Source organism: Accipiter gentilis, chromosome Z (genome assembly GCF_929443795.1).
Source record: "Accipiter gentilis chromosome Z, bAccGen1.1, whole genome shotgun sequence".
Taxonomy (NCBI): domain Eukaryota; kingdom Metazoa; phylum Chordata; class Aves; order Accipitriformes; family Accipitridae; genus Astur; species Astur gentilis.
In genome coordinates this window covers 72,653-84,720 of record NC_064919.1, presented here as the reverse complement: position 1 = coordinate 84,720, position 12,068 = coordinate 72,653, and the positions used below count along the sequence as shown (strand labels likewise).

Sequence of the window (12,068 nt, the reverse complement as noted above, 5' to 3'; positions counted from 1 at the left end):
AAATCGTTGTGATGGGGGGGGGGGGGTGTCTGATGGGGGGTGGGTGGCAAAAAGAAGGCGGGGGGCAGCGACACTCTCCAGGGTTTATTGACAGCAGAGTCAAGCGGCCCCCCCCTGGCGGACAAGGCACTTAGAGGGGGGAGCTGGGGGTGCTGGGGGGTCCCGGGGGGGTCCCGGGGGGGGTCACCCCAGCTGATCCTCATACTGCTTGCGGAAGCAGTCACCGGCGGGGAAGAAATCCCAGCAGCGCTCCTGGTACATCTTCCAGACATAGGACTCCTGGGTGGGGGGGGGGCATGTTGGGGGGGGGTCAGGGCAGGGGGAACCCCCCCACACCGGGCACAGCCCCCTCCCCACCCCACAGCAGCCTTCTCCCACCGCTGGTGGGTGATCCCCCCCCATATCCCATATCCAATGCCCTCCCCATATCCCACACATAAGCCCCCCCCCCCCCCCAAGCCCCCCCACGCCCCATGGAGACACCCCCTCCCCATACAAGCCCCCCTGCATCCCCAGCTCCTGCACAAGCCCAGTGAAAGCCCCCCCTTGCCCGTGCAAGCCCCCCCTTGGCTACTGAGACACCCCCCACCCACCCTATGTGACCCCCCCACCACGTCCTGGGTGTGGTGGGGGTCTCACCTGCCCCGTGTGCTCCGTCTCATCCTTATTGATCAGATACATCAGGAAGAACCTGGGGGAGGGGGGGAGCAGCAGTCAGTGCGGGGGTGGGGGGGGCTTGGGGACCCCCTGTCCCCCCTCCAGGTGCTCCCCCCCCCCCCAGGTGCCCCCCCCTCGGTCCCTCACATGTAGTTGGCCAGGTTGTGCTCCTCCAGCGTGTGGGTCTCAAAGCCATGGGGGGTCGTATCGAAATAGTCGCTCCCGATGCCGCAGATGAAACATTTTGTCTGGGGAGGGATTGGGTGGGGGGGGGGGGGGTCGTCAGGCACCAGCCGACCCCTACCCACACCAGACCCAGGCATCCTGCAAGCCCCCGGGGTGTCACTCACCTCCATGTCCTCCTTCACCTGCTCCTGCTGGTCCCGCAGCTCCCCAAAAGCATCGATGATCAGACCTGGGGGGGGGGGAACACACGGAGAAGGAGGGGGGGTCAGCGGGGTGGAGACCCCCCACCATAGGCTCGCCATAGACACACACCCCCCCAGCCCCGGGGGGGTGGTCCCTACCCTGGATGATGGCCAGGAGGATGACGATGACGAAGAAGAAGAAGGTGATGTCGAAGACGACGCGGTACAGCTCGTAGTCGTCCCCCGCCGGGTCCTCGATCTCGTCCCCGATGCCCCCCCCAGCCCGAACTCCCACGTACATGTGGAACAGGTAGCACTGCGGGGGGGGGGGGGGGACGGGGGGGGGAGGTCAGGGACTCCCCAGAACCGCAGCCGCCCCCCCCCAGGGAGCCCCAAAACCCTTCTAGGAACCCCCCAGCACACCCCAGGACCAGCCCAGGGTCCCCCCCCAGGGACCCTCTGGACCCCTCCTGGGCCCCCCAGGCCCACTCCAGACCCACCCAGGGACTCCCTGGACACCCGCTGACCCCCAAGGGACCTCCTGGATGCCCCCAGGGACCCCAGCTTCACTCCTATGACACCCCCAGCCCCCCCCCAAACTAGCCCAGAGGCCCCCAGCTTCTCCAAAGACACCCTCTGGAGACCCCTCAGGACCCCCTAGGACCATCCCAGGGACCCCTTGGATGCCCCTGGGACCACCCCAGTCCCCCCGGGACCCCTCAGGTCACCCCCCCAGGGACCTCCAGGACCCCCAGAGCCCTGCCAAACTCCTCAGGGACCCCCTACAACCAACCCAGGGACCCCATAGATGCTCCCAGGACCCCTCCTAGGACCATTCCATGGACACCCCCCACCCGCCAGGTCTCCTATCCCCCCCACCCCCAGCCCCCCACCCCACCGACCGTCATCATGTCGTCGCACTTCATGTCAGGCTCATCCTCATCCTCGCTCTTGTTGTAGAACTTGCGGAAGAAGTTGAAGGCCACCACGGTGTAGAGGTACACGACCACGGCCAGCAGCCCCACCGTCATCGCCAGCTGGGGGGGACACACACACGGACGGGAAGGATGGTGTCAGTGGGGTCCCCCATCCCAGCCCTGGCCACCCCCCCCAACCCCACGCAGCCCCCCCCCCACACCTGCTTGCCGTTGTGGGTGACGGAGGACAGGATGGTGCGGAGGGTCTTCACCCCCATGGCGATGTCCAGGAGGTGGGAGGCGAAGAAGAAGTTGTTGTAGTGGCCCAGGAGGGACATGGCCATGTACCAGGTGAGGTAGAGGAAGGACTGGGGGGGGGGACACACGACACGACACACCATAATGGGGGGGATCACCCTGCAGCCTGGCACCCCCATCGCCAGGGGTCCAACACCCCCAGCACCTTGGGACTCTCATCACCCTGGTACCCCCATCCCTGGGGGGGTCCTGGCTCCCATCACCCCAGAACCCTGCTCACCCTGGGACCCCCCGCTGTGGGGGGGTCCCACCTACACCCCCACGAGACCCCCCCAGCCCTGTGGGGTCCTGACTCCCACCACCCTGGGACCCTCATTGCCCTGGGACCCCCATCCCTGGGGGAACTCCTGACCCCCATCACCCTGGGTACCCTCATCCCTGGGGGGGCCCCAGACCCCCATCACCCTGAGTCCCCCCCATCACCCCGGGCCCCCCACCCTGACCTCCCCAGACCCCCCCCACTCACGTTGTCGGTGAAGATGACCCCAAACTTCCAGATCTGGTACCTGATGTCGATGGATGTGATCCTGCAGGAAGGGGGTGGTGTGTGTGCGTGAGGATGTGAGGGGAATCCCCAGGATGGGTATGACCCCCCCGCCTCCAGATGAGCCCCCCGCACCCACCAGGTGAGGAGGGAGCTGTCGGGGGGGGCCTTCCTCTCGCCCTGCGCCCCAATATCCAGGCTGGCCAGGTCCATCCCCAGCAGCTCCGCGATGCGCTCGCGTCCGTAGATATCCCCATATTTCTCCAGCACCTGGGGGGGGGGTACGACACGGTTGGGGGGGGGGGGGCACACACGACACGGTCGAGGGGGGCACGGGACACGTTCAGGGTCCAGCCCCCCTCCTGTGTCCTGCGGAATCCCCCCCTCTCACCTTCCTCTTGACGAACTTATCCCAGTAGTTGCTGGGGAAGGACCTGGTGGGACAGGGAGGGGTTGTGGGAGGGGGGTCTGTGTGTCCTGTCCCCCCCCCCCAGCAGCCACATCTGGCCCGGTGGGGGGCCCAGAGGTCTCCCAGCTGGTCCCCCATACTGGGTGTTGACCACCAGCCAGTCCCACTGGTCACTCAGCCCCCCACATACTGGGTGTGGAGCACCAGGAGGTCCCCCCCCGTGCCCCCCACCCCAAGACCCCCCCCCCCCCCAGACCCCCGTACTGGGCGTTGAGCACCAGCCGGTCCCACTGGCCCTTGACGTCGTCGTCCGGCGGCTGCTCGGTGATGTAGAGCCCCGAGAACTCCAGGCGCCGTGCCACCTCCTTCTCCCGCTTGAAGATCACCAGCGGGATCTGGGGGGGACGGACAGCGGTGGGGTGGGGGGCAGGGGGGTATGGGGGGACCGGGGGGGCATGGGGGGACACAGGGTCATGGGGGTCGGGGGGACAGGGGGACATGGGGCGGACATGGGGACACATGGGGACATGGGGGTCGGGGGGGACAGGGGGACATGGGGGGGACATGGGGACATGGGGGGACACGGGGACATGGGGGTCAGGGGGACATGGGGGGACATGGGCGCACACAGGGACATGGAGGGGCATTGGGGACATTGGGGACATAGGGGTCAGGGGGGACATGGGGGGACACGGGGACATGGGGGGATATGGGGACATGGGGGTCGGGGGGGACAGGGGGACATGGGGGGGACATGGGGACATGGGGGGACACGGGGACATGGGGGTCGGGGGTCATGGGGGGACATGGGCACACACAGGGACATGGAGGGGCATTGGGGACATTGGGGACATAGGGGTCAGGGGGGACATGGGGGGACACGGGGACATGGGGGGATATGGGGACATGGGGGTCGGGGGGGACAGGGGGACATGGGGGGACACGGGGACATGGGGGTCGGGGGACATGGGGACATGGGGGTCGGGGGGACATGGGGGGACACGGGGACTTGGGGGTCAGGGGGGACAGGGGGACATGGGGGGGACATGGGGACACATGGGGACATGGGGGTCGGGGGGGACAGGGGGACATGGGGGGGACATGGGGACATGGGGGTCGGGGGACATGGGGACATGGGGGGACACGGGGACATGGGGGTCAGGGGGACATGGGGGGACATGGGCGCACACAGGGACATGGAGGGGCATTGGGGACATTGGGGACATAGGGGTCGGGGGGACATGGGGGGACACGGGGACTTGGGGGTCAGGGGGGACAGGGGGACATGGGGGGGACATGGGGACACATGGGGACATGGGGGTCGGGGGGGACAGGGGGACATGGGGGGGACATGGGGACATGGGGGTCGGGGGACATGGGGACATGGGGGGACACGGGGACATGGGGGTCAGGGGGACATGGGGGGACATGGGCGCACACAGGGACATGGAGGGGCATTGGGGACATTGGGGACATAGGGGTCGGGGGGACATGGGGGGACACGGGGACTTGGGGGTCAGGGGGGACAGGGGGACATGGGGGGGACATGGGGACACATGGGGACATGGGGGTCGGGGGGGACAGGGGGACATGGGGGGGACACGGGGACATGGGGGTCAGGGGGACATGGGGGGACATGGGCGCACACAGGGACATGGAGGGGCATTGGGGACATTGGGGACATAGGGGTCGGGGGGACATGGGGGGACACGGGGACTTGGGGGTCAGGGGGGACAGGGGGACATGAGGGGGACATGGGGGGACACAGGGACATGGGGGGGCATTGGGGACATTGGGGACATGAGGGTCGGGGGAGACATGGGGGGGCATTGGGGACATTGGGGACATGAGGGTCGGGGGAGACATGGGGGGACATGGGGGGTCAGCGAGGACATGGGGTCACAGCCCAGCCCCGGGGAGGAGTCAGCAGGGTCTGGGGGCGTGGCCAGGCACAAAAGGGCGTGGCCACCAGGTAGGAGGGTGTGGCCACCAGGTGTGGGCGGCGTGGCCATGGCCAGATGCTGGCTCCAGGGGGGTATGGGGGGGGGCGATGACCAGGTGTGGGCGTGACCAGATGACTGGGTGTGGCCAATCAGGGTGTGGCACCATAAATGGGTGTGGCTGGGGTAGCTGGGCGTGGTCAGGGGCAGGCAGGCGTGGCCAGGGGCGGGCTGGCATGGCCAGACACCGATGCCAAGTAGGGCTGGGCAGGTGGGACCAGGGTGGGGCGTGGCTGAGGGGGTGTGGCCAGAGGCGGGGCGTGGCCGGGCGTGGCCGGGCGCACCTTGAGGCAGTTGTACCCGATGATGCAGAGGAAAGCGACGAGGGTGTGGGCCAGGGCCAGGCCCTGCAGCGCCGGCTGCATGTATCCCGTGCTCTCCTCCAAGAAGTAATAGACCACGCTCTCCTCCCCGTTCCCCCCGGCCTCGTCCCCCCCGTCCTCCTCGGCCACCGCCGCCGCCAGCCCCGAGCCCTCCGGCTCCTCCTCGGTGCCCGGAGGGTGCTCGGACACCTGCGGGGGGAGGAACTGTGCTCAGCAACAGGGTGTGGGGGGTGAGGCACCTGCCCGCCCCCATGCCCTGGGGACCTGAGGGTCCTGGTACCCGTCAGCCCACCCTACGGACCCCCCCACCCCCCCCAGCCAAGGAGCCAGGGTGGCCCCAACCTGTGCCATAACCCCCCTCAGGGACACAGGGGTCTGGGTTGCCCCCACCCCATCCCATACCCACCCCAAGGATTCAAGGTGCCCCCACCCCGTCCCATACCCCCCCTGTCCCGCAGGGACCCAGACCTTGTAGAAGAGCAGGATGAAGTTGATGGCGAAGGCGAGGAAGAGCGCCAGGAACCGCAGGTTGTAGAAGTTCCTGGACAAGTAGTTCTGCACCGGAGGGGGAGGGACAGGGACATGCTCAGGGGTGGGGGGGGGGGCCCAGCCCCAGGACCCCCCCTGAGCACCCACCACGGGTATGCCCCCATTGATGGGGGCCCCATTGTGCTCCCCCCTGCCCAGGGATGGGGGTCCCAGTGGCTGGCTTGCACATGGGGAGGAGGGTCCCAGTGCTCAGGCAATGGGGGTCCCAGCCCCTCCTTGGCCCCCTCCCGTACCAGGAATTTGACCCTCTGGACCTCCAGCTCAGTCCAGAACTCGAAGGCTCCTTCGGCCGGCGGCTCCTTCCGCTCCCGGGGGACAGATTTCCTCCTCTTCTCAGGGGCACCAGGCTCGGGCCCCCCCTCGGCCCCCTCCGCCCCGGACTTCTCCCCATTCTCTGTGCTGGGGTGAGGGTGCTGCCTGGGTGGGGGCCCCCAGCGGGACCCTCCATCCTTCCCACAGCCCCGCCAAGGGGGACAGGCACTCCCTGATGGGGCCATGTACCCACCCCACCACCCCAGTGGGGCCATGCACCCACCCCATAGCTCCAATGGGGCCATGAACCCACCCCAGAGCCCCCAGTGGGACCATGCAACACCCAATGGGGCCATGGACCCACCCTACTGCCCCAATGGGACCATGGAGCACCCAAGGGGGGCCAGGCAACACCCAATGGGACCATGAACCCACCCCATAGCCCCCAGTGGCACCATGCAACACCCAGTGGGGCCATGGACCCCCCCAGGGGGGCCCTGGCCCCCCACTTACTCAGCTTTCTCCGCCTCGCCTGGCAGCTCCTCTTCCTTCTGCGGTTCCTCCTCCACCACCTCCTCTCCGTCCTCCTGCGGTGGGAGCCAACATCGGGGTCAGGGGGGCACAGACTGACACCCACCCCCTTCCCCAAGCCCTGCTTAGGCTGGTCATGCCCATAGGGGACAGAAACCAGGCATTTTGGGGACCCCCTCCCCACTGCTAGGATGGAGCCCAGGGTCCTGCCCCTCCTAGGGACCCCCCCCAGTGTCCTGCTCCCCCCATAGGGGACCCCTGGGTCCTGCCTCCCCATAGGAACCCTTAACATCCTTCTACCCCCCCGCCCCCAGGGAATCCAGGCATCCTGCACCTCCATAGGAACCCCCCCACCATCCTACCCCCCATAGGGGATCCCTGGGATCATGTTCCCCCCCCAGGGACCCCCAGCATCCTGCCCCCACATAGGGACTCCGAGCACCCCCCACCCCCCCCCAAGCCCCCATTGACTGCCTACCCCAATCTTCCTCCGGAGGATGGGAGTGCCCTCGGGAGTGGGGGGCTCAGCAGCCGGGGGCTCGCCGATGTCCCCCAGCCCCCCGGGGGCATCGGGGGCTGCCAGCCGATAATGCCCGGGCTCCTTGCGCACCCCGAAAGCTGTCACCGGCGCCGCCACCGCCTCCTCCTCCTCCTCTTCCTCCTCGGGGGGCTGTGGCAGGTGGGGGGTGGGCGGGGGGACAGGGTCTTGGGGACCCCCTTCTTCTCCCCCCACGGCTGCCCCGGCCTCGCCGCCCCCCACAGCATCCTGAGTGGGGTCGGGCATGCTGGCCAGCAGCTCGGCCAGGGCTAGCCGCTGCGCCCCTTCCACTAGACCCCCTCCGAAAAGAGAGGTCCAGGCCAGGCGCCCCACAGCCCCCAGCACCCCCCAGCCCCCCAGAAGCCCCCCCAGCATCGCCCGGCCGGCAGCCGCTCCTGCCGCCCACGCCAACTCCCGACCCGGCCGGCGTCGCAACCGTCGCAACCGTCGTCGCCAGGTTTGGGGGGACCCCAATAAACGTCGCAACCCCCCAGCCCCTGCCAACAGCTCCCCAAAAGCTGAGGTGGGTTCAGAGGGGGGAGGTGGAGCGGTGAGATCAGGGGTCTCCTCTTCTTCCTCCTGCTCCTCATCCTCTCCTTCTTCCCGGGGGGGTTCCTCCTCGGAGAGGCGAGAGGCAATCTGCATCTCGAAGATGGTGTCCTCGCAGAAGCTGACAAAAAGCTCCATCTTCTCGGCCTCCCCCCCCTCGTTGACCACATCGAAGATGAACTGACGCTTGGATTCCTTCACTTGGGGCATCTCCCACTGCGCCTTGTTGGCGGCGCTGATCTCGAAGTAGAGGCGTTCGATCCGCCGAGCGGCTCCCATGATCTCGATCCTTCCCAAAAAAGGACGGAAATACTCCAAGATGCTGGCCGCTTGCTCCAAGAAGGTCCGGAGACGTTGGTCATGGGGAACGTGCTCCGAGAGGTTGGTGAGGAGCACAGCCACGTTGAAACCAATGTCGCGAGCAGGTTCTTGAAAGCGACCAGCAAAGGCTTCCACGTCGATCATCTCGTTCTCGTCCGCCTCCGAGCAGGAGAGCAGGAACTGGATCTCAGCAGGTTCGTATTGCTTCTGGCTGTCCATCGCCTTCTGGAAGTCCTTCTTGGAGATTAGACCTCGCGGGTCTGAGACGTAGTCGCGGAAGGCGTCTGAGGCCACGATGTCCCGCAATTTCAGGAACATGTCAAAGAACTTGAGGATCATGGTGACGTTGCTGGAGGACTCCACCAGCATGTCCACCATCTGCCGGGCGATGGTCCCGTTCACTACGTTGCCTGTGGAGGTGGAGGGGGGGGGGGGTGTCTCGTCAGGTCTGGGGTGCTGCAGGGACAGCCCCGGTACCTGGGGACACCCTGGAGAGCACGGGGATGGCTCTTGTGGCCAGGGGATACCCCAGGTGGCCAAGGACACCTCAAGTGGTATGGGCCACCATGGATGGTGGGGAACACCCTGGAGAGTGAGGGGACACCCTGAGGGACAGGGGACACCCCTGATGGCGTGGAGACAGCCTGGATGGCGAGGAGACCTCATCTTGGGGGTGTCTGTCCCCCCCCACCCCCAGTGATACGGGTACCCTGGGTGTCATTAGGAGATCCTGGATGGTGGATGGTATGTCCTAACCCCAGGTAGCATGGAATAGTGAGGATGCCCTGTATGGCAGGGGGACATTGGGGCACCCATGGCAGCAGAGGGGTCCTGGACACCCCGGGTGGGGGGGGACACACGACAACAAGGGGACCCCACCTTCTAGCAGGGACAGCAGCATCACCACCATGTCCTTCTGCAGGTCCAGCAGCTCCTTCAGCAGCCCGATCTGGCTGGAGTCCTGGGGGAAGGACAACATGGGGGGACACACACCATGAGCCCGAGGTGGTCCCCCCCATGCCGTGACCCCCACCACAGCCCCAAACCCCCTTACCTGGGGGCTCGACCCGCTCCAGCACCGCTCCTCGCGCCACGAGACAGACGGTGGGTGGTGGACCCCCCAAACTCGCACGCAACCCAAGCGGGGGTTCTGGGGGGCTTTGCCATGCCATGGGGGGCAGGGGGTTGGTTAGCGAGGCCATGCAATGCTGGGGAGGGGGACGGGGCGGGGGGGGGCTCGACGGGTGCTTACGCCCATCCGGGGTCCCGACGTTTGGCCCATCTGGCGGCAGCGGGGCGGAAAGTTCCGTCAGAGCCAGCTTGGGGTGTCATGGGGTCCCCCCGGAGTGTCATGGGGTCCCCCCCATCTTGGGGGGGGGGGAGCCTTAGGGTGCCCCAGGGCCAACGGGATGGGTTGGGGGTTGGAAAGGAGCGGGGCTGCTGTATGCCACTGGGGACCCAGGTGTCCCCAACCCTCTCCCCCTTGGGGACAGCAAGGAGGGGCCAGCGGGTTAGTAGGGGGTGGGGGGGTCCCAGTGCTCCCAGTACCCTCCCAGCGCCAACCTGGGCCAGCTTCTTCATCATGTGCGCGAAGACGTGGAGGAAGCCGACGACAGCGTCCCAGAGGCGGCTGTGAGCCAGGCTCTGCTGGTTCCCCGTGCAGGGACCCTGCGGGCGGCGGGCACTGGTACTGCTGGCCCCAGTGACCCCCAGAGACCCCTGGGGACCCTCGGGGACGGTGGGACCCCCTAAGGGGTCCTGGCAGCCCCAGGGAATTAGGAACATCAGGGACACTGGGAGCCCTGGGACATTGAGGGTCTTGGGGACCATGGGGAACCTCAGGATCCCTTAGACACAGGGGTCCTGCCAGGGATCTTGAGGACCTCCCAGGGACCCCCAGGGACATCAGGGTCCTTGGGAACCACCAGAGACATCGGGGTCCTTGGGGACCACCAGGGACATCAGGATCCTCAGGGACCTCCCAGGGACATACAGGAACACCAGGATCCACAGGGCACCAAGGCTCCTGGGGACCCCCAGGGAGCTTGGACCACCCTCTCCAGCCCCCCAGGGACATCGGGGGTGGGGGACTGCAGGGTCCATCCCACCTGGGTGTGCTTAGCGAGGGGCTGGGGGGGTGTGTGTCTGGGCAGGGTGGGGGGCTCACCTGGATGTACTCGGTGAGGCTGTTGAAGACCTGCTTGGCCACGGCCATGGCCTTGGAGAAGTTGCGCTTCCCCTGCTCGTCGATCACGTCCTTCCCCGAGTAGTACCAGTAGAAGTCGCTGATGGACTCCTGCCACCGGACGGGCACCATCAGCAGTGGGGTGGGGGGGGACAGGGACACAGGGACCACCAGCAACATGAGGACATGGGGACGGGGACGCAGGGACCACCGGCAACACAAGGACGTGAGGATGGGGATGGGGGGACCACTGTCAGCATGAGGACAGGGGGACAGGGACATGGGGACCACCAGCAGCACGAGGACATGGGGACGGGGATGTGCATCAGGGATGGAGATCAGGGATGTGGGTCAGGGAACGTGGCTTGGGGCTGGGGCAGAGCCGTGGGGTGTGGGATTGGGGATGGGGTCCAGGCTGGAGGCCATGGTCTCTGGCTGGGGGGGCCCGTGGGGTGCGGTACCTGCAGGCGCAGCAGGTAGTCCACGGTGCAGATGATGATGTTGATGGTGGTCGTGTTCCCCGTCTGGGTGCGCAGGTAGTTCTGGAAATCTGGGGTGGTGGGGGGGTGGGGAAATTGGGTGAGACCAGCCCCACGGCCACCCCACGCCGGCCCTGTGGCCTCCACAGCCACACCACGACCACCCCGCAGCCCCTCCTGCCCCATAGCTCCTTCTCCTGCCCCACAGTCCTCCAAAGCCCCTTCCCCACCCCAGACCCCCCTCGTGTCCCATAGCCATACCCCTATGTCCCCCCCGTGTCCCCCCCCATGTCCTCTCACCGTTGTTGTGCCCCTCGCACAGCAGCTGGAGTAGTCGGAAGAGATCCTGAGTGAACTCATCGTCCGACATCACCTTCTCCCCTGGGGGGGACGGACGGATGGATGGATGGATGGATGGATGGATGGGGTCACACGGGGACAAAGCCGGGGTCACACGGGGACACCCCAGGGTGGCACAGGGACACCCGGGGTTTGGCAGGGGGTTAGCATGGTTGGGGGGACAGCCAGTGGGGCCGAGGGGGTCGGGGACAAGCGGGGACAGGCATGCTGTGGGGACACCGTAGGGGTGGCAGCCAGGGGACGTGGGGACGTGCTGTGGGTCCCACTCTGGGGACAGGGCACGGGGAGGCCACGTCGGTGCCACCCTCCTCCAGCACCCCCCCCGAAAGCCCTACAGACCCTACAACAACCCCTGCAGCTGGGCAACCCCGTTGTAACACCTCATAGACCCTACAACAGCATCCTATAGACCCTACAATAACATCCCATAGCCGCATAGACCCTACAATAACACCCCATAGCCCTATAGACCCTACAAGAGTATCCTATAGACCCTACAATAACACCCCATAGACGCTACAACAGCACCCTACAGAACCTACAATAACACCCCATTGGCCCATAGACCCTACGGTAACAGCCCATAGCCCTATAGACCCTACCACAGCACCCTATAGATCCTACAGTAACACCCCATAGCCCTATAGACCCTACAACAGTACCCTACAGACCCTACAATAATACCCCATTGCCCCATAGACCCTACAATAACACCACATAGCCCTGTAGACCCTACCACAGCACCCTATAGACCCTACAACAGCACCCTACAGACCCTACAATAATGGTCCCCAGCCCTATAGACTGTATATACACCCCCCCCCCCCA

The 12,068-nt window shown here is 66.5% G+C and overlaps 1 protein-coding gene across 1 annotated transcript in view; it reads right to left on the bottom strand.

Annotated features, from left to right (window-relative positions):
* Positions 1-87: 87 nt before the first annotated feature.
* RYR1 (ryanodine receptor 1) overlaps positions 88-12,068 on the bottom strand; it is a 79,841-nt gene continuing 67,860 nt past the window's right edge. Inside the window, 23 exon segments of the mRNA XM_049794597.1 lie at positions 88-279; positions 640-691; positions 805-905; positions 1,008-1,072; positions 1,185-1,341; positions 1,928-2,062; positions 2,164-2,310; positions 2,727-2,787; positions 2,884-3,014; positions 3,136-3,178; positions 3,418-3,548; positions 5,438-5,665; positions 5,945-6,031; positions 6,259-6,424; positions 6,791-6,864; positions 7,287-7,383; positions 7,385-7,469; positions 7,523-8,626; positions 9,096-9,177; positions 9,780-9,884; positions 10,384-10,512; positions 10,863-10,951; positions 11,181-11,261. Of these exon segments, the coding sequence (XP_049650554.1) occupies positions 184-279; positions 640-691; positions 805-905; positions 1,008-1,072; positions 1,185-1,341; positions 1,928-2,062; positions 2,164-2,310; positions 2,727-2,787; positions 2,884-3,014; positions 3,136-3,178; positions 3,418-3,548; positions 5,438-5,665; positions 5,945-6,031; positions 6,259-6,424; positions 6,791-6,864; positions 7,287-7,383; positions 7,385-7,469; positions 7,523-8,626; positions 9,096-9,177; positions 9,780-9,884; positions 10,384-10,512; positions 10,863-10,951; positions 11,181-11,261 (3,446 nt within the window). The 3' untranslated portion in view covers positions 88-183.